Source organism: Pan paniscus, chromosome 13 (genome assembly GCF_029289425.2).
Source record: "Pan paniscus chromosome 13, NHGRI_mPanPan1-v2.0_pri, whole genome shotgun sequence".
Lineage (NCBI taxonomy): Eukaryota > Metazoa > Chordata > Mammalia > Primates > Hominidae > Pan > Pan paniscus.
In genome coordinates, this window is record NC_073262.2 from 132,978,589 (window position 1) to 133,001,503 (window position 22,915).

General features: G+C 36.8%; 1 protein-coding gene across 8 annotated transcripts in view; it reads left to right on the forward strand.

The window, feature by feature from the left end:
* The window catches only part of SP140L (SP140 nuclear body protein like), an 83,044-nt gene that overhangs the window by 26,207 nt on the left and 33,922 nt on the right, over positions 1 to 22,915 (forward strand). For 5 of the 8 annotated variants that reach the window (XM_063595601.1, XM_055109196.2, XM_003821853.5 and 2 more), the window contains 3 exons: positions 11,292 to 11,454; positions 12,451 to 12,619; positions 15,086 to 15,169. In XM_063595601.1, coding sequence (XP_063451671.1) covers positions 11,292 to 11,454; positions 12,451 to 12,619; positions 15,086 to 15,169 — 416 coding nt within the window. Of the gene's footprint in view, positions 1 to 4,906; positions 8,468 to 11,291; positions 11,455 to 12,450; positions 12,620 to 15,085; positions 15,170 to 22,915 lie in introns of those variants that run through there. The other 3 variants (XM_063595603.1, XM_063595600.1, XM_063595602.1) reach the window with 3 other exon arrangements.

The window sequence follows — 22,915 nt, forward strand, 5'->3', positions numbered from 1 at the left end:
ATTTTCTGTTAAATTGTTCAGTTCAGTCATTGTATTTTTTAGATCTAGGATTTCTGGGGGTTTGTTTAATGGTTCCTATTTTTTATTGGCATTATATTTTGTTTATATATTGTTTTCTGATTTTGTTGAGTTGTCCATCTGTGTTCTCTTGTAGTTCACCGAACTTTTTAAAGAGAATTATTCTGAATGTCAGTTAGCTCATAGACCTTCATTTCTTTAGAGTCAGTTGTTAGAGCTTATTAATTTCTTTTAGGGGTTTTATTTTTTGCTGATTTTTTATGATCCTTGTATCCTCACATTAGTGTCTGTAAATTTGAGGAAGAAGTAACCTCTTCCAACCTTTATAGGTTTGCTTTGGCATGGAAAGCCCTTTAGTAGTCAGTGTTTCCTGGAGATCTGGACAGGTCAGCTGGTAGCATCCATGAATAGTCACAGTTTGCTTTTGAGATCTCTAGTTGTGCAGGATTATTGCCTGTGCTCTGGTGTTTGCTGGGGCCACTGGCTGGCCTGTATGGTTTGTTGAGTGTTTTGGTTGGACTCTTTGGTTGGGCAGGGCTACTGGCTGGCCTCTGAGATGGAACAAGACCTCAAGCTACTGTTCAGTGGGACCACAGGTTAGGCTCTGTGATTAATCAGGGTTGCAGGCTGTGTTTTGCAGTTGTGTTGAGTCACTGTCTGGGTTCTCTTCCAGAGTAGAACCACTGGCTGTGCTTCAGTGTCAATCAGTATTGTTATCAGGTGCCTGGGTTTGGTGGGGCCACAGGCTATGCCCCAGCTTGCTGCAAGCTGGGGTCCTCTGTCAGATGGGATCATTCTCTGGAATCCCTGGTTAGGCAGAACTGCAGGCTGTGCCCCATAGTTTGGCAGCATCACTGGCTGAGCTGTGTGATGAAGTGGGGCCATAGGACGTGCTCTACATTTGGACGGGGTGACTGGCTATACTCCCTGCCTGGAAATGGCTGCAGATCATAGACTGGGATCTCTGGTTGGTTGGGGCCACATAGCTGTGCCCCTCAGTTGGGAGGTGTCCTTGGCTTTGTTTACTGTCCATGCAGGTCGCTGGCTGGCCGCTGAGGCTGGGCAGGGTTACTATTTGGGCTTCCTGGTTAGCAAGGCTAGAGGCCATACTCTGTAGTTAGGCAGAGTGGCTGGCTCGATTACCTGCGTGGTCAAGGACATATGTTAGGCTTTGAGGCTGGGCAGAATCTCTTTGGGGGTTCCCTGGTCCAACAAGACAGAAAGCTAAACCCTGTAGCTGGCCTGGATTGCTGACTAGGCACCCAAGCCAGTTAGAATTGCTGACTATGCTCCCTGGCCAAATAGGGTCACCAGCTTGCCTCTGCAGTTGGGCAGAGCTGCTGGCTGAGCTCTCTGCTAGGGTGCTGATGGCAGGAACACAGTACTAGCATGGTGATCCATGCACTGGCCACTGTGAACCCTGCCCTCACTTCTTCATTTCTAGTCAAACACAGGTGGTCTAGCCCCACTGATTTCCCCTTTGTTTCCCATGAGACAAGACAGAAGTGGGCCTCCTAAGATGTAGCACAGAATGCTACAGAAGCTGGATGTCCTCCTCAGGCTCTCTTTTCCCCACTGGAGAAACTTTGGGCTCAGGAAAACCCTCTTGATATGGCACTTTGCCAGCCTTGGGGAGGAGCAACACAGTCAAAGTGAAACTATATGACTCAAGAATTTAACTGCTAAACATCTACCTAGAAATGAAAACGTATATCCACACAAAGACTTGCATGCAAATATAGTAACATTATAGTAACAGTAACGTGATAGTTAACTTTCACAAAATCTATCGTACACTATTTCCAGAAGACCATTTCATAGCAACGTGTAAGGATTCCAGTTTTTCCACATCTTTGCTAAAACTTGTTATTGTATGTGTTTATAGCCATTCCAATGAATGCATATTAGTATTTTGTTGTGGTTTGAATTTGCTTTTCTCTAATGACTAATGATACTGAGCATCTCTTCTTGTCTTTATTATCTTCCATGTGTCTTTTGGAGAAATATCTGTTCAAATCATTTGCCCATTTTTAAATTGGGTTATCTTCTTATAGAGCTGTCAGAATTCTTTACATACCTGAATATAAGTAGTTTATTGAAAATATAATTGGCTAATATTTTCTCCCAGACTGTGCCTAGTCTTTTCTTTTTCTTAATAGCATACTTGAAACACAAAAGATTTCAGTTTTGTTAAATTTCAGCTTATCAATTTATTATTTTAAGGATCATGCTTTTGATGTTGTAGCTAACTCTTCATTTAACCTAAAGTCACAAAGATTTTTGCCTTTATTTTCTTACAAAAGTCCTGCCATTTTTGCTCTTTTAGAAGATTACTACATAATTTGGGGAACCCAGTGAAAAATAAAAATGGGGGATCCTTGCTCACAAGTTATTAAGGATTTCAGAACAGTGAAAGCAGAACACTAAACAAGCACAGAGTCATTTGTGACTGCACAGGATGCATGCTCATGAAGCCAGCCCTGCTCTTACATTTAGATCCATGATCCATTTTTAGTTGATTCATGTATATGATGTGAGGTAAGAGTCTACATTCGTATTTTTGCGTGTATCTATGCAATTGTACTTGTAGTATTTGTTGAAAAGACTATCTTTTCCTCATTTAATTGCCTTGGCACTTTTGTTGAAAATCAATTGCCAAAACCACAAGGATTTTTTCTGCACTCTCATCTCTGTTTCACTGAATTATGCCAGTACAATAACTGTCTTGATATGGGTAGCTTTATAATAAGTGTTGAAATAAGAAAGTATAAATCTTCCAACTTTTTTCTTCTTTTTATAGATTGTTTTGGCTATTCTGGGTTCTTGCAATTCCATGTAAATTTTAGGATTAGCTTCTCAATTTCTTCAGAAAAGCCATTTGGAATTTTGATAGGAATCACATTGAGTTTATAGGTCAATTTGGAGAGAATTGCCAGGTTAAATATATTGAGTCTTCCAATCCATGAACATGGGTATCTCTATTTATTTAGATCGTTCATTTCTCTAGTAATGTTTTGTCATTTTCAGCATACAAGTCTTGCATTCTGTTTGTTCAATTCATTCCTAAATGTTTTATTATTTTGCCTACCTTTAATTTTGAATTTGAAACTCAATTTTTACATTTCTAAGTTTACTAGTTGGTTGTTTTATAGAAACAATATCATTGAATAAGTTATGGGGGTATTAAATATACTTACTCTAGGCTGAGCACAGTGGCTCATGTCTGTAAACCCAGCACTTTGGGAGGCAGAGGTGGGCAGATCACTCGAGGTCAGGAGTTTGAGATCAACCTGGCCAACATGGCAAAACCCCATCTCTACTAAAAGTACAAAAATTAGCCAGGAGTGGTAGCACATGCCTGTAATTCCAGCTGCTAGGATGGCTGAGGCAGGAGAATTGCTTGAATCCAGGGGGCAGAGGTTGCAGTGAGCCGAGATCAAGCCACTGCACTCCAGCCTGGGGGACAGAGAGAGACTCCATCTCAAAAATAAAATAAAATAAATATACTTACTCTAAAGTCTTATTCTATTTATTTATTATTTCTCTTTCCTCTGATGTTACCAAAAAAATGGTGAAAAGAAAGATCTGAAGGGATCTGGTTAGAACCCTGAAACTGTCCACTAAGCCAGTGTTAACACCTGGGGTGTAGTGGTTTCATGCCTCCCCTATCATTTATTCTGAATTTTATATACAAATGAAAGACTTTTTTGTTTAATTTATATAAAAATGGGATCATAATGTATTAATCTGAACATGATGTTTTCATGGAACAGCAAAACTATTACCTTCAACCCAAATTGCTACAATTAAATAGCTATGTAATATTTCAACAGTGTACATTTATGATAATGCACTCAACCATTCTGCCAAATGGACAATCAGGTTATTTTCAGGTTTAGAGGTATGTGTTATTGTGGAGTTGCTGTTGTTGTTGTTGTTGTTTTGCTACTAAAAACAATGCTTCAATAAATACTTCTGTATTTATGAGAATGTAGTCAACAAATACTTATTGAACACCTTGTGTATATCAGGTACTCAAGAAAAATCAATGGACAAAACAGATGCCACTGCCCTTATGGCATACATATTTTTGGGAGAAGAGAGACAATGAAGAAGATGAAAAACAATAAACAAACAAGTGTGTAATTTATTTAAGACGTTAGGGATTGACAAGAGCATGGAAAAAAGAAATAGAGGCAGATGAGGGGATTGGGAGTATGGGGGCAGGATGGGGGATTGTGGTTGTGATTTTAGATAGGTTGGTCAAAGCAAATCTCATTGAGAAGATAATAGTGAATCAAGGATCAAAAAGAGAGAAGGAAATTAGTTCACTGCATAGATACATGTATCTATGCTAGGCAGAAGAAACAGTCAATATCAATTCCCTAAGGCTAGAGTATGTCTGGTTAGTCAAGAAGCAACAAATAGGTGAGTGTGACCAGACAGAAGTGATCAAGGGGAGAGGAGAGAAGGTTGGATCATTACATTACCTTTGAACAGTGTAAGGATCTGGGTTTCACTCTTGAAGAAATGGAGAGCATTGAAAGTTCTGCAGTTCTTGTTTCTATAGGATACATGTTGATCTTTTTATTTATATAGGGTAGATTCCAAAAGCTGGATCTGCTGGGTCAGTCAGTCTGTAGTATATTTTAAAATTTAGCGGATGTTGCCAAATCTTTTCTGAAAAGGCTGCAGTAATTCATGCTCACACCAGCCATGAGTGTCTGTTTCTCTGAATCTTCTCCCACATGGCATAGTGTCACTAATGAAATTGTGTTTGCCAATCTAATGAGTGAGAAATGGTTTCTCATTGATGTTTTAGTTTTAACGTATTCATATGTGTATTGGACATTTTAATTTTCTTTTCTTTAAGCTGCCTGTTCAGGTCCATGTTGGAGGGATTGTTTGTTATTTTTTATTAGCAGACTTTAGTCTTTGCCTGTTAATATCAGGTATATTAACCCTTTGTCATACATATTCAGAATGTTTTTCTACACTGTCTTTTATATCTGTATTGCTTTTTAAGAACATTTAAATCGATTAAGAGAAATCTTCCTTTAACTATTCTCATCTCAAATTGTTCTTTATTGACTCAGATATTCTGTCATTTCAATATTTACATTATTTTATCCAGGTTTTTTTTCAAGACGGAGTCTCACTGTCACCCAGCCCGGAGTGCAGTGGTGTGACCTCGGCTTACTGTAACCCTGACCTCAGCAGCTGAAGTGATCCTCCTGCCTCAGCCACTCACGTAGTTAGATCTATAGGTGCACATCACCACATCTGGCTAATTTTTGGATTTTTTGTAGAGAGAGCCTTTTGTCATGTTACCCAGACTTGTCTTGAACTCCTGAACTCAAGTGATCCACCCGCGCCAGCGTCCCAGAGTGCTGGGACTGCAGGCATTATCCACCACACTTGGGCTTTATTCAGTTTTAATGGGGTTTCTGGTTGCAAGTACACCATACTTACATAATAATTTCAGAAAAATTGATGTTTTAAAATTACTACTTTTTTTCTAATTGGGAGCATTTTATATATCTCCATTTATTTAGATCTTATTTAATTTCCTTCAATAAAATTTTTATAGTTCTTATACCTTTAAGATGTTTAAATATATACATGTGTATTTGCTATTGAGTCTGAGTATTTTTTTAACTTATGTCTTTCCAAATAAGAACTAGTAAGTTTTATATATCTATTTTTTATTCATACTCCTTGGTGTATTAGTTCATTCTCATACTGCTACAAAGAACTACATGAGACAGGGTAATTTAAAAAGAAAAGAAGTTTAATTGACTCATAGTTCCACAACCTTAACAGGAATCATGACTAGGAGGTCTCAGGAAACTTAACAATTATGGTAGAGGGTGAAGGGAAGCAGGCACCTCTTCACAAATCAGAGCAAGAGAGAGGGAATGAGAGACAGCAAGGAAGAAAGTGTCACACTTTTAAATAATCAGATCTCGTGAGAACTCACTCACTATCATGAGAACAGTATAGGGGAATCCACCCGCATGATCCAATCACCTCCCACCAGGTCCCTTTCCAACACATGGGGATTACAATTTGCCATGAGATTTGGGTAGGGACACAGAGCCAAACCATATCATTTGGCAAATTAGTTTTCTACTTCTCATGAATTTTATTAGGTCTCTCTCTAGTTTTTCTATGTATATAATTATACAACATATATTACTGTACCTTATTTTAGTATTTATACTAATTGTTTCATTTTCATAGCCTATCGCATTAGCTAAAGCTTCCAAAATATGCATATGTGTATGTGTGTATATATATATATTTGTATACACACACGCACACACACACATATATGTGTGTATGTATGTATAATGGTGGTAATAGTAGACATTCCTATATTGTTTTCTATTTAAATGACTTCATTCATGTTTATCATAACATTTGCTGATTTTAGAGAGTTCATGTTATGTTAGTTTTATTTCATATAGAGTTTTTATTTTAAAAATAGCTGTTAGGACTTATCAAATTCCCTTTTAAAATCATTTGTGAATATATTTAAATACTTCTCCTTTTATTTATTAATGTAAAATTACAGAGAGATTTTATAATGTTGAACTATTTTTTCTCTTATTCAATCTCATTGCCATTACCTTTCTCTTTCTTTCTGTTTCTAAATAGCCTGTAACTACAAGTTTTATTTTATCTTTAACCCAACACAGTGTGTTTTGTTTTGCTTTCTAAAATCTTAAGAAATTTATTTTCCATATGCAATATGTTTCATTTCTATTGATTGTAACTTTTTGAGACTTCTTTCGTGGCCAAGATTATGCTAAATATTGATAATGTGTTCTCTGTTTTTAAGTCACAAGATTAAATAATAAATCATTCCTATTAATTTATCTAGAACCTGTATATTTTGTCCATTTTTGGTATATGGAAAGAGTAAAAAAACTAGGGGTGAATTGTTTTGCAATGCCCATAAAACATTTGTCCTATTATTTGTTTCTTGAATTTTGAATTGACATTAATGGGAACTGTTCTGCTTTTTGTTTTATTTAAAGTTGCATACCATAAATTGCCTATTTTTGATTTCAATATATTTTGTGTCACTGCATCTTTAGTTGGATTCTGTCTTTGATTCCAATTAGTGTCAATATCATCAATATTGACAATACCTTCGATATCACTAATATTGCCTCTCAGGATAATCTCTTCATGTATATTCAGTGTTATAATTTTTCAACGTTTTTTCTGTTTTACCTTTTATAATTCATTGTTTTTCTTGTTTTATTTCTCTAAAAATGCAAACTATGTTTGCTCTTTATTTTTATTTTCAGAGTTTCATAGGTTTTATAAGATCTGATTTCACTCAATCAGTAGTTACCTTCAACTTTTCAAATTCATTGTTTAATCTGTATTTCTGTAATTGTTACAGTTGAATCTGAAACCATATTGTTCCACCATATCATTTTCATACTTGAAACAAATTCCTTAACTCAGTTTTTCTTCACCAACCCTGCTCAAAATTTTAAGTTTGTTGATATAATTTGAAGCTTTAATTCAAATAGTTACCATTTGGAATTTTCCCCCATTTCCCATAATATCTCTGTTTCTCCTGGGGTAACTTTTTCCTCTTTTTTCTTACACTAGTCTTTCTTTCTAATATTGAAGTATTTCCTCAAATGTCTATTGATCTGTGGTTATTTGTTTCTACATAAGAGAAGGCTTTGGAAATCAATCAATGTGATTCACCAATTAAAAAATAAAGAAGGAAAAATCATATGAATATTTCATTAATGCATTTGATAAAATTTAACATCTGTTCATGATAAAATTCCCAGCATATTAGGAATAGATAGGAACTCAGCAAATTAGAAATAGAGAGGTAGGAAAGTCATATGACTACCTTGGTAGATGCATTTGATAAAATTAGTAGTTCATGACAAAATTCTCAGCAAGTTAGAAATAGGTAGGAATGCAAAGCACAGTGGCTAACAGATGTGATCCCAACTCTTTGGGAGGCCAAGGTGGGAGGATCACTTGAAGCCAGGAGTTCAAGACCAGCGTAGGCCACAAAGCAAGACTCTATCTCTACAAAATATAAAAATAAAATAAAAAATTAGCTGGGCATGGTGACATCTGTAGTCCTAGCTATTCGGGAAGCTGAGGTGGGGATATTACTTGAGCCCAGGAGCTTGACGCTGCCATGAACTATGATTGTGCTACTGCACTCCAGCCTGGAAAACAGAGTAAAACCTTCAAAGAAGGAAGGGGTGGGGGGGGGGAGAGAGAGAGAGAAAGAAAAAGAAAGAGACAAGAAAGAAAGAAAGAGAAGGAAAGAGAAAGAAGAAAAAGAAAAAGAAAGAGACAAGAAAGAAAGAAAGAGAGAAAGAAAAAGAGACAAGAAAGAAAGAAAGAGAAGGAAAGAGAAAGAAAAAGAAAAAGAAAAAGAAAGAAAGGGAAAGAGGTAAGAATATGTATAAAGATATAACAAACATCACACTTAGTGATATTGCTAGTTGCTTTTTCCCTAAAATTGGAAATAAGACAAGGAAGTTGTCTCTCACTTCTTCTCTTCAACATTGTATTTAAACTCCTGACCAGTGAAATAAGATCCAAAAAAAGGAAATAATTGTTATTTTGGGGAAAGAAACAGTGAATCCGTCTTTATTTGCTGATGACATATTTATTTTCTTTAAAATATAAAGGAAATCTATAAATACTTTACTAGAACTAATACATGAATTTAGCAATGCCATAAATACATGGTTAATAGTTTTCAAACCAATCATATCTCCTACAATGGCAATAAGGAATTTGAAAAGCAGTATCCTTTAAAGTAGCACCAGAGAGAATAAAATAACTAGAAATAAATTTAATGAAAGATGTGCTTGATTTTTAAAATTAATCTAAATAAATGGAGAAACAAACGATGCTAACAGATTGCAAGCTCAATATTGTTGTCAGCTCCCCCAAATTTATCTATAGTTTCAAATCAAATCCAAAAGGCTTTTCTCATAGAAATTGACAAATTGATTTGAAAAGATACGTGGAAAATCAAAGAATCTAGAAAGTCCAAGACAATCTTTTCTAATTGACTTCAAGACTTTCTTTAAGCCATGGTATTCAACACAAAATCATATCAGCATAAGGACAGACAAACAGATCAATGGTATGGCATAGAAAGTACAGATATAAACCCATGTTCATATTGTAAATTGCTTTTTGAATATTTTCGTGATCTTAGAGTGGCAAATTCTTCTTAGTACACTAAAGTCATTAATTATAAAAGAAAAAAATAATAAATTGGACTTCATCAAAATTAAAGATTTTTTCCTATCAAAAGACATAATTAAGAAAATAAAAGGGAAGCTACAGACTGGGTGAAAATATTTACAATACATAAATCAGACAAAACACTTCTATCCATAATCTGTAAAAGAACTCCTACCTGTCAATAAATAAAATAAAATTCGATAATATAAGTGGGTCAAACATTTGAACAGACACTTCACCAAAAAATAAATAAATTGCCAGTAAACACATGAAAACATGCTTGACGTAATTTCCTGATTAAAGAAATACAAATTAAAACTAAAATTAGATATCACATCATACACACTGGAATGGCTAAAACTAGAAAGGCCATCACTGGTAGTCTTTGCAAAAACAGTTTGGCAGGTTTTTAAATGGTTAAATGTACTCTTACACAATGACCCAGTAATTCCATTCCCACATATTTACCCAAGAGAAATGAAAGCATTTTGCCACAAAAAGACTTGCACAAGAACAGCAGTTTTATTCATACTAGTCTCAAACTGAATCCACTCCAATGTCCATCAACAGAAAAATGAGTAAGCAGACTGTGGTAGATTCACACAATGGAATACCACTCAACAACAAAAACGAACGAACTAACTGTTCAACACAGCAACATAGATGATAAGCAAAAGAAGGCAGACACAAAAGCATGTATATGTTTTGCTCGTTTATATGAAATCCAAGAGCAGGCAGTATTAACATATGACAGAATAAATGACAGCAATGGTTGCCCCCTGAGAGGCTGCCTGGCTGCATGTGTTCAGTATGCAGGTTCACAGGCAGTATATGCATTGCTCTGTTCATTTTTCAAATAACAAATCAGTTTTTAGCTGTGTGTCTCCCTTCAAATCTCCACTGTTTCTTCCAAATTCTGTAGGGCACCACGATTGCTTTCCTAACCTCTGGGAGCATCCCCTACCTACTATTGCAACTAGCACTTTTCTGACCACTTTTTGTCTTCGAGATTTTATTTGAAATCTCTTATGTGCTCATTGTCCTCCACCATTCTCTTTGTCACTGTAAATCTAATTCCTTTATTATCATTTTAATGAACTTTAACCAGAAACTTTTTTTTACAGGAATTCAAAACAATAATGTGACATTGTTTCCTGCTTTATGTTGTGTACTGGGAAGTGCCAATAATTCTCTTCCGGTTGGATAAAAAGAGCTCCCAAGTTTTCATAACATTTAGGAATACTGAGATGTTGATTAAAACATTATCAGAGCAATAACATGATCAACTAAGAACTAGAATTAGAGACTCAGCTTTAAAATTGCTTTAAAAGGAAACAGCAGCGATTTCTGAAATTCAGATGCCTAAAATGATTAACTGTATATAGCAATAGTACGGACAGATTTATATTAACACAAAGCAGAACCAGATGTTCCAGGAGATATCACTGATATTCTCATGAAATTCTCAATAATGTGGTATTATTATCATTATTAAACCACACTGTATTATTTATGAATTAATTTTATGATATATGATGGTATTTCCTTCCTAGCAGCTACAGATTAGAGAAGGACATCTTATTTTTATTTTGTCAAATTCTCTCAGTTGTTGATTAAGCTGCATTTTCAAGGTTAGATTTTTATTTATATTCCATTGACTTTCATTTCTCTGTGGATGATCTGCTTACTCCATCTAGATTCTGTAGGAATTTAATATTTTTATTTTGAAAAATATTCCAGATATGGTTAGGTGAAGATATCTTTACAATGACTTTGTTCAGTTTAGACTGGGCTTTTTCAGTGCCCTCTATATTAGTCTTGCATAGGCTCCATGATATCTTCTATTACATTTTTGTTTGTTGCTTCAATTCCATTTATTCTGGGCTCTACTGAGGACCACCTATTTTATATATGTTGGTTCTTCATAGCTTATCCATTATACATAAAATCTTACCATCTCCACAAACATCTCAGAATCTTGATGACCATTTTCACTTTGTGTCCTTTTTCCCTAGGCTGTTCACAGAAGACCAGGATGTAGATGAGGGACTTGTCTATGACACTTTATTCAAGCACTTCAAAAGACATAAGCTGGAGATATCAAATGCAATAAAAAAGACATTTCCATTCCTTGAGGGCCTCCGCGATCGTGAACTCATCACAAATAAAATGTTTGAAGTAAGTAAAGTTTATTTCACAACCTGGCAGATATGCTTTCATATTTTACAAGTATTTCTGTAAGTGCTCCTGTAAAGTAGAAAAGGAGAGGAGAAGCAGAGGTCACCAGAGATGGTCCTACTTCCAGCTGAGGAAATGGTGTTCCATGGCACCCTCTGGAGTTGGGGTGAGTGGTACTGGAGAAACTGGAACGGAAACAGCTGTTCTCCATAAATGTACAATGTTTTGTAGAATTCATACACTATAACATAAACTAAAATTTAAAAATAGTTTTAATGAATTGATTTACTGAAATCATAATTGACAGAGCATTTTATTTCAATTAACATCAATTTAAAATACCTAGATCTGAGAACATTAAAACCCACAGGGAATTGGTGTCTAGAGAGGACAAATTTGGAAGTAGATGCTTGTTATTCTTTCTCCAACACATTTGTTTTCTTGTCTTTCCTTTTTTTGTGCATTTCTGGAGTCTTGGAATATGAGTAAATTCCACCCATAGGCCCTGTTGGAGATACAGAGCAGCGAGTCATCTCTGGCTATGAATGTGCTTCCTCTGTGGCCAAGTTCACAGCAAGGGGAAAATGGTCACCTAGTTTCTTTGAGCCCTTCAGGCCAAATCAGTCTTGGGGGAAGAGCAGGGGTTGCCCAGCCAACAAAACAGCCACTCATTGATTGCCTGCTACATCTATCCCAAAAACGTATCAATCAGGCTCTTAAAGAACTTTGAGCCCACTTTTATCCTTCAAAGTTGCTCCTTTTTACATCTAATGTAAATGAGGGTGAAGCAATCAGGCTCATCAGTGGGTATTTTTAAGGAGATGGGATTTACTTCTTTCATTACTGGCTATACAAATATGTAAAAATTATAAAACTTTACATGAGAAGATACCTCTGAAGAGAAATTGAAATTCAGTAACCATAAAATTTGTTTTTATGGCTCTTCTGTAACTTGAAAGTCTGTATTTGTATTTTCTCCATTCAATATTTTTAAAGGATTCTGAAGATTCTTGTAGAAACCTGGTCCCTGTACAAAGAGTGGTGTACAATGTTCTCAGTGAACTGGAGAAGACATTTAACCTGTCAGTTTTGGAAGCACTGTTCAGCGAGGTCAACATGCAGGAATACCCCGATTTAATTCACATTTATAAAAGCTTCAAAAATGGTAATTAGGTTTATTATCTACCTTTTGATTTCCAGGGCCAATTTTTTTTAATAAGCATATGTTTGAGCTCCTACCATGTGCGATACATTGTGTTGGGCAGTGGGCATAGAGTAGTTAACAAAATAGACGTGTCATGAGTCTTCTTGAAGCCCATGGTATATGGCTATGGCAAAACAAACACCTGGAGGTCTGCTTCACTGGCCACTTAGACTCACAGGACAACCAGAGCCATGCTGGCATCAGATTTACTTAGAAGATAAGAAACACAGAACACCAATGGGGCAGCATCAGTTGTTTCTTCTCTTTAGTGGGAGTCTTTGCAGTGACCTACACAGCAGTCCACTAAATTGACTACTACCTGCCTTGAATGACAGCTTAGCTGTGGGTGCAGGATCCACTTTGGCATAGCACCACATATCTGTGGGAGTCAATATCTCTTGTAACAACCCCATAGTCATAGCTTTCAGGGTGCCACAGGGACAATCTGAGTTATAAGAGTTATCGGTTGAAGGAAGACCACAATTATTCTTTCCCTACAGGTATTTATAGTTCGTGTATAGTTTCAGGCAAACAGTCATGGGTCATTTCTAAGCCCAGAGTTTGCCCAGTAAAACCAGGAAAATGCTACCTTTATTAGGTTTCTAGAATAATGAACAAGAAAATTAACCCTGGGTCAAGTTCGCCTTTAGTGAAGGATAAATAGTTTTGTTAACCCTTTACCCACAAGGGATAAAAGAAACATTAATCAAATAATCACAAAACTGATTGCTCAGACAGGGACTATACCAAACTAAAGTTTGGTATTGGTGCTATACCAAACTAAAGTTTTGATTCTTGACTTTTTTCCTGAGAAGGCATAATTTATACTATTATAACGGTACACAGTAAAGAAGGTGCCCTCTATTTTGTTTTACTTGCCTGGAAAACTTTTATTCTCCTCACAGTTTGATCTCAACCCAGTTCTCCAAATAAGAGATAGAGACATCACAAGAAAAACAGGGACATGCCCTGAAGAGGGTGGATGCTATGGGGACTGGAAAGAGTGAAAGCATGTCTGCAAAACAGGACAAACTGGATTTGGCTAAATCCCAGAGTGAGAAGCAGTATAGGAGCTGACTTAAGAGAGATCAATTGGAGGAAGATGGTGAACGGTCTGGAATTGAAAGCTAAGGAATTTGAAGTTTATTTACTAGGCAATAAAGAAATACTACAGGTTTATAAACAAGGAAAAAAGTTTAGGCAGCTATATATGTTTTGGCTTATTGATTTGTGTTAATACTAACAATATCTAGATTAAAAATAAAATAATTTTTGTAACAAGTCATTCAAGTCAGAAAGTGAATAAAAGGAAATCACATATCTGGGCACAAATTTCGAGTCAATGTTATGTTTGTAAGCAGGATGGTCCAGGCTGCGGGGATGAAGGGAATAGTGTTACATTTACTGCCCACATTCTCAGGGGCTCTGTTCCTCTGCATGGACTGCAGGGATTCCCTTCCTAGCCCCAGTGCCCACAACTCACGTGTTAGTTTCTGGCACTCCTTATGCTTGGGTGACCTGCACTGAGGCTCACTGTCACCTGCCTGGGGCAGCACTGCCCACCGCCCCACCCAGCACAGCAGCCTACCCACCCTCAGGGAGATGCTGAAGTCCACACAGGCTGCCCCTGTGTCCTCTGTTATGTTTATCTGGGAACTGTTCATCCTCCCTGACCCAATTAAGCCAACGTTCTCCTGTTTTCTAGCCTCATCTTTAAAGCTGTTTGGGTTTTCTCTTTTAGTTTTTATTTAGGCATGTTTTTGGAGATAGGGTCTCACTCTGTTGCCCAGGTTAGATGGCAGGCTAGTGAGCTATCTCTGCTCACTACAACCTTGACTTCCTGGACTCAAGCAGTTCTCCCGCTTCAGCCTTCTGAGTAGCTGGGACCACAGGTGCACACAACCACATCAGGCTGATTTTGCTAATTTTTTTTTCAGACACAAGGTCTTGCTATGTGGTCTAGGCTGGTCTCGAAATCCTAGGTTCAGGTGATGCTCCTGCGTCACCATCCCACAATTCTACGATTACAAGCGTGAGCCACTGCACCTGGCCAGTTTTCTCTTTTATAATGGAATCTCTCTAGGACCTGAGACCATCCTTCCAGGGAATCCCTCTGTTTCTTCCTTAACACTTGATGTATGCCTACCCTGCCATCTGACAATTTTGCGGGTAACACAGCTCACTATGTTTCCATTACTCCTTTATCCTTAAATCTTGAGTATCCCCTTTCTGTGTAGGACCCATAAAAGCTCATTGTTGAGGTCATCTCTTCTCTGTCCCAGAAGACGATAGGAGAAGTTTAAGTCATGTGTAACCCTCTGACTTCTGAGTCAGCCTAATGCTGAAAATTCCTAAAAGCCAATTTCCAGGTGTTGTCCCTGGTTCTCGCAGATCTTTAATTGCTTTCTTCTCTCTCCCACTCTTCAGCAATCCAAGACAAATTGTCTTTCCAAGAAAGTGATCGAAAAGAAAGGGAAGAGAGGCCTGACATCAAACTAAGTCTTAAACAAGGTAAAAATGACAGAATAAAAATGGTTTCTCATCTGCTAAGAGGAAAAGGAGACAAGGGAGGTGAGGGCCCAAGGTTCTGAGGGGAAATTGTGAAACAGGGAAGACATAGGGAAGGACCATGGAGAAGTCAAGGAGGGGGTTGTATGAGCTCCTAATCAGATGCAGGGTCCTGGAGAAGTGGCCATAACAAGACATTATTGGCTCAATAACCATGAAGAAACCAGAGCCAAGTGTGTCAGTAGGCCAGATTTACAGATGCTAACTACCTAGATGTAGTTGTGATTTAGAAAGGTCCCTGTGGGAGGTCAGTATGAAGCTGTGAAGTGTTAAGAACCACAGCCCATGGCCCATGGTCGACATCAAAGAGGAGACCCTTAGGGGAAGAAAAGCTCCTGTTTTATCTGTACTCACATTCTCAACACCTTTGATACCAAACATGTGGAGAACCTCCCCACACCAACCGGTTCTCCAATTCCCTGCAGAATTGTGTACCCCATCCTTAAGGGCTTTCCAAAAGTCACCTTATTAACATAAACTCAGGTTTGGTTGAAATGGGGTTTTTATGCATAACAGGAAGTGCTCTTTTGACTTTCATCACTTAGGATGTTTCAAGGGTTTTAGGAGCTCTGGCCAGGAGCAGGGGATGAAGACTGAAATATATATTTCTTATTATATCACAGGAGATAATTGGTGATGGCAGAAGAGGGGACCCATTTAAATGTGGGGATGTTGTTCAAGAGCAGGAATATTCAAAGAGAAAGGCACTCATGTAGAGAGACTCAGAGAGGAAGTGGTGCAGATGTGGAGAGGATATAGGTATTGAGAGATAGAGAGAGAAGGAAGGAGGGGAAATTAAAGAAAGAGTGAAAAAGGCATAAAGGACAACAAAAATAACCATGTTATTAACAGCTCACTTTGATTAAACATCTATTCTATGGCAATTGTGAGTTTAATGCTCCTGACTGCCATGGAGATTTGTATTCCTTATTGTCCATTTTGCAGATAAGAAACTGAAATCTGGACAGACCACTTACGAAGTTTGCCTAGGGTCAGATGAGCAAGGAAGAACCCCCCTAGGCATTCTAAGCCAGAGCCTTGTTCTTAACTCTGTGATACCCATGGAACCTAATAATAAAAGCAGAAACATAAAACGCAAATGAGGAAATTTATGCAGAAAGAAAGATACAGAAAAAAAAAATACCATGACTGAAGGAAATGGTGGCAACTCAGACACAGAATCCTCATAGAAAGACCAACAAGAAAATGTGAACAGATGTGGAGTGGAAGGGTGTGGTGTAAATGCAGATAAGGACAAGACATCCAGGGCTTATGATTTTTCAGCTTTACAATGGCTTTATTGAGGTATTAAGTGCATTTTTGACTTATGAGATTTTCAATTTATGTTGGGTTTATGGAGGTGTAGCCCCATCATAACTGTAGGAGCATCTGTGCTGATTTATCCTTTGGATATATATTCAGCAGTGGGACTGATGGATCATATGGTAGTTCTATTTTTACTTTTTTTGAGGAAACTCCGTACTGTTTTCCATAATGGCTGTACTAATTTACATTTCCACTAACAGTGTACAACAGTTTCCTTTTCACCATATCCTCACCATTTATCATCTTTAGTCTTTTTGATAATAGCCATTCTAACCTGTATGTGGTGATAGTCATTGTGGTTTCAATTTGCATTTTCTTGATGATTTGTGATGCTGGGCATTTTTTCACATACCTGATGGTCATTTGTATGTGTTCCTTTGAGAAATATCTGTTTGAATCCTTTGCCCACTTTATAATCTGTTTATTTGTTTTTGTTTTTTTTTTTTAGTATGGAGTTGGTTGAGTTCCTTACATATTTTAGATATTAGCCCTTATCAGACGTATGGTTTGCAAATATTTTCTCCCTTCTGTAGGTTGTCTCTTCACTCTGCTGATTGTTTCCTTGCCCATGCAGAAACTTTTTAGTTTGATGTAGTCTCACTTCTTTATTTTTGCTTTTGTGATTGTGTTTTTGGTGTCATACCCAAAAACATAATTGCTCAGACCAATGTCATGGAGCTTTTCCCCTGTTTTCTTCCAGTAGTTTTGCAGCTTCAGGTATTAAATTTAAATATTTAATCCATGTTGGGTTGATTTTTTAATATGGCATGAAATAGGGTCTAATTTCATTCTTCTGCACGTGAAGATCCAGTTGTCCCAACATCATTTATTAAAGACTGTCCTTTCCCCATTGCGTGTTCTTGGCACCTTTGTTGAAAATCAGTTGACCAAAAATGCATGGATTCAAGCTCTCTATTTTGTTCCATTTGTCTATGTGTCTATTTTATGCAAGTACCATGTTCTTTTGATTATTATAGCTTTGTAGTATATATTGAAGTCAGGTAGTGTGATGCTTTCAGCTTTGTTCTTCTTGCTTAAAATTGCTTTGGCTAGTTGGGGTCTCTTGTGCTTTTATACAAATTTTTAATTGTTTTTCCATTTCAGAAAAAAATGTCTTTGGAACTTTTATATGATTTGTGCTGAATCTTTAGAGCACTGTGGATAGTATGAACATGTTAAGAATATTAATTAATCCAATCCATGAACATGGGGTATCTTTCCATTTTTTGTTCTTCTTCTATTTTTTTAATCAACATTTTAGAGTTTTCAGTGTACAAATATTTCACCTCCTTGGTTAAATTTATTCTTAAGTATTTTCATTGTAAATTGGATTGTTTTCTTGATGCCTTTTTCAGATAGTTCATTGTTAGTGTATAGAAATGCAACAGATTTTTTTATGTTGATTTTGTATCTTGCAACTTTACCAAATTTATTAGTTCTAGCAGTTTTTTGGTAGAGTCTTCAGGGTTTTCTCTATATAAGATCATGTCATCTACAATTAAGAACAATTTAACTTCTTCCTTTCCACTTTGGATGTCTTTTATTTCTTTTTCTTGCCTAATTGTTCTGTCTAGGACTTGCAGTAGTGTGTTGACTAGAAGTGACGAGAATGGACACCCTACTCTTGTTTCTGATCTTAGAGGGAAAACTTTCAACATTTTACTAACGACTATGATGTTAGCTGTAGGCTTGTCATATGTAGATGGTAGTGTTCTGAGGTACATTTCTTCTATAACCATTTTGTTGAAAATTTTTATCATGAAAAAAGTTGAATTTTGTCCAGTGCTTTTTCTGCATCTATTGGGATAATCATATAATTTTTGTCCTTCATTCTATTAATGCAACGTATGACCTTTTAAGATTTGTGTGTTGAACCATCCATGCATCCCAGTGATAAAGCTTACTTGATCATGGTGAGTGTGCTGTTGAATTTGATTTGATAGTATTTTTTGAGGATTTTTTGCATATGTTTATCAGGGATATCATATATGTTTATCAGGGATACTGGCCTGTAGTTTTCTTTTCTTATAGCGTCCTTGCCTTACTTTGGTATCAGGGTAATGTTGGCTTCATAGACTAAGCCTACAAATAGTCCCCTTATTCAATTTTTTAGACGAGTTTGAAAAGTATCAGTATTTATTATTTAAATGTTTGGCAGAATTCAGCAGTGAAGCCGTCTGGTCCTGGGCTTTTGTTTGATGGGTGGTATTCAATTCTGGATTACATCTCCTTACTCATTACTGGTCTGCTCAGGTTTTTATATTTGTGTTGGTAGGTTGTATCTGTCTAGGAATTTACCCATTTCTTCTAGGTTATCCAATTCTTTGGTGTATAATTGTTCATAGCAATCTCTTATGGTCCTTTGTGTGTCTGTAGTATGAATTACAGTGTCTTCTCTTTTATTTCTGATTTTATTCATTTGAGTCTTCTTTCTTTTTTCTTAGTCTAGCTAAATGTTTGTCAATTTTGTTTACCTTTTCAAAAACCAACTCTGTTTAGTTTATCTTTTCATTGTTTTTCCAGTCTTTATCTCATTTATTTCTGATCTGATATTTATTATTTCCTTCTTTCTACTAATCTTGGCTTTAGTTTTCCTTTTTTGTCTGAAGTTTCCTAAGGTGTAACATTAGGCTGTTTGAGATCTTTCTTCTTTCTTGATGTAGGTGTTTATTGCTACAAACTCCTCTTCTTTGAACTGCTTTTGCTGTATCCCATCAGTTTTGTTATGTTGTGTTTCCATTTTCATTTGTCTCAATATTTTTTTAAATTTCCTTTTAATTTATTCATTGGCCTATTGGCTGCTCAAGAGTGTGTTTAATTTCCACGTATTTACAAAATTAAAAAACTCTTCTTGTTATTGATTTCTACTTTTATATCATTGTGGTCAGAAAAGATATCTGATATAATTTCAACCTTTGTGACTTTAAATTTGTAGCCTAATGTATGATTTATCTTGGAGAATGTTCCATGTACAAGTGAGAAGAATGTATATTTCACTCCTGTAGAATAGAATGTTCTTTATGATGCTGTTAGGCCTATTTGGTATAAAATATAGTTTACATTTTATTTGTCTTTGTGCATTTTCTGTCTTAATGATCTATCCAGTGCTGAAAGTAGGGTATAAAAGTCTTTTACTATTATTGTATTACAGTCTGTCTCACCTACAAATCTATTAATATTTATTTAATATATATTTGGTTGCTCAGATGTTGGGTGCATATATATTAGTGTGCAATTATTATGTCATCTTAACAAATTGACTCCTTCATCATTATATAATGATCTTCTTTGTCTTGTTTTAGTATTCAATTTGAATTTATCTCATCTGATATAAGTATAGCTACTCCTTCTTTCTTTGGTTTGCATTTGCATGGAATATTCTCTTCTATCTTGTCATTTTTAGTTTATGTGTATCCTTAAAAGTGAAGTGAGTGTCTTGTAGGCCATAGATACTTGAGGGTTTTTTTATTATTATTCGTTCAGCCACTCTGTCTTTTGATTGGAGAATTTAATCCATACTTAATATAATATAACTATTTATACTTAACATAATTATTCCTAGGCAAGTACCTACTACAACCATTTTATTAGTTGTTTTTGGATTATTATTATTATTATTATTATTATTATTATCTTTGGAGACGGAGTCTCACTCTGTCACCCAGGCTAGATTGCAGTGGTGTGATCTTGGCTCACTGCAACCTTTGCCTCCGGATTCAAGCAATTCTCCTGCCTCAGCCTCCTGAGTAGCTGGGACTACAGGCGCATGCCACCAAGCCTGGCTAATTTTTTGTATTTTAGGTGAGATGGGGTTTCACCATGTTACCCAGGCTGGTCTTGAACTCCTGAGGCAATCTGTCCACCTCGGCCTCCCAAAGTGCTAGGATTACAGGCGTGAGCCACCATGCCCAGCCTGCTTTGTAGATTCTTTATTCCTTTCTTTCTCTCTTCCTTCGTTTGTGATTAAGTGATTTCCTCTAGTGGTATGCTTTGACTCCTCTTTAGCTTTTGTGTAAATACTATAGGTTTTTGCTTTGTGGTTAACATGAAGCTTACAAAAAATATCTTACAGTTATAATAGGCTGTTTTAAGCTGATAGCCTACAAAAACTCTGTATTTTACTCTAACCTCTCATTTTCTTTTCTTTTCTTTTTTTTTTTTTTTTTTTTGAGACAGAGTCTCACTCTGTCTGTCACCCAGGCTGGAGTGCAGGGGCATTATTATGTCTCACTGTAGCCTTGACCTCCTAGGCTCAGGCTACCCTCCTGCCTCAGCCGTCCAAGTAGCTGAGACCACAGGTGCGTGCCACCACACCTGGCTAATTTTAAAAATTATTTGTAGAGACAGTGTATCACTGTGTTGACCAGAGTGGTCTTGAACTCCTGGGCTTCAATGATCCTCCCACCTCAGCTTCCCAAAGTGCTGAAATTACAGGTGTGAGCCACTGCACCCAGTCTCATATTAAATTTTTTATATCACAATTTACATCTTTTTATATTGTGTGTTCCTTAACAAATTATTGTAGCTAGGCTGGGTGCGGTGGCTCATGACTGTAATCCCAGCACTTTGGGAGGTTAAGGTGGGCGGATCACGAGGCCATCCTGGCCAACATGATAAAACACCATCTCTATGAGAAATACAAAAATTAGCTGGGCATGGTGGCACGTGCCTGTAACCCCAGCTACTGGGGAGGCTGAGGCAGGAGAATCGCTTGAACCAGGGAGCTGGAGGTTGCTGTGAGCTGAGATCACACCACTGCACGCCAGCCTGGCAACAGAGAGAGAGACTCCATCTCAAAAATAAATATATTGTAGGTATTATTATTTTTAAGTTTTGTCTTTTAACTTTTATACTAGAGATGTAAGTGGTTTACACACCACCATTACAGTATTAGCATATACTGTATTTTGACTGTGGACTTATTTTAACAGTGAATTTTGTATTTTCTTGTGTTTTTATTTTATTAGTTAGCATCTTCTTCTTTCAGCTTAAATAATTCCCTTTAGTCTTGTAAAGCAGGTCTAGTGGTAATGAACTTTCTTAGCTTTTGTTTGCCTAGAAAAGTCTTTACCTCTCCTTCATTTCTGAAGGACACCTTTGCCAGATACAGTATTTTGGTGGGCAGTTTTTTTCTTCAGCACCTTTAATATGTCATTTCACTGTCTCCTGGTGTGTAAGGTTTTTGCCAAAAAAGTTCATTGCTATCTTTATTGAAACTCCCGTATATGTTATTTGCTTCTGTTCTCTTGCTGCTTTCAGGATCCTCTCTAAGTTCTTGAATCTTGACAGCTCATGTTGGTGTATTCTTGTTTAGATTGAATCTTTTGACCTTCCAGTACCTGAAGATTTATGTTTTTCATCAGATTTGCAAAGTTTTATGCTATTATCTCTTTAAATAATCTTTCTATCCCTTTGTCTTTCTCTTCTCCTCTATGAATTTCTGCAACTCAAACATTTGCTCTTTTCACAGTCTCATAAATCCTGTAAGTGTTCCTTATTACTTTTCATTCTTTTTTCTTTTTCCTTCTCCAGCTGTATTTTCAGACAACCTGTCTGAGTTCAAATTCTTTCTTCTACATGATTAATTCTGATATTGATGCTCTTTGTTGCATTTTTTCATTTTATTCGTTGTATTTTTCAGCTCCAGAATTTCTGTTTCTTTTTAAAAATAATTTCAATCTCTGCTAAATTTCTCATTTTGGTCATTTATTGTCTTCCTGATTTCAGTGAATTGTTTCTTGGTATATTCTTGAAGTTTGCTGAGATTCCTTAAAACAATCATTGTAAATTCTTTGTGAAGCAGTTTGTTATCTTCATTGCTTTGGGGTGAGCTATGAGGAGATTATTGTGTCCTTTTGATGGTGTTATGTCTCTTTGGCTTTTCACATTTCTTATTACCTTGCATTTATATCTGTGCATTTAAGGAAGTAAGGACTTATTTCAGCCTTTGTAGATTGGCTTTGTCTGGGAAAGCCTTTCACCCTACTTAGAAATTCTAGGAAGTACATCTTGCATAGACCAAAGAAAGGCTTGCTGCTGAAGGTGCTTAGGATAATCAGTGGGCAGGTCTATGCTGGGGCAGGCCTTGAGCCAGAGTCTGCAGGGATCTACACCACTGGTGCAGCCCTCTTCAGGCACTTCAGTGAGCCTGAAGACCAGTGCATGAGAGGCAGCTTGGTACTGGGATGAGACTGAAGGCCAGAGCCACTGGTAGTAGTCTGGCTTCACTGAGGCTGAAGTAGTGCTGGGGCAGGCTGGAGACTGCATCTGTAAGGGCTGGCCTGGAGCCTGGGGCTTCAGGATTCAGCCTGGGTTCAGTGTGAGCTTGGAGGTTCAGACCATGTGTACCAGCTGGAGTATGTA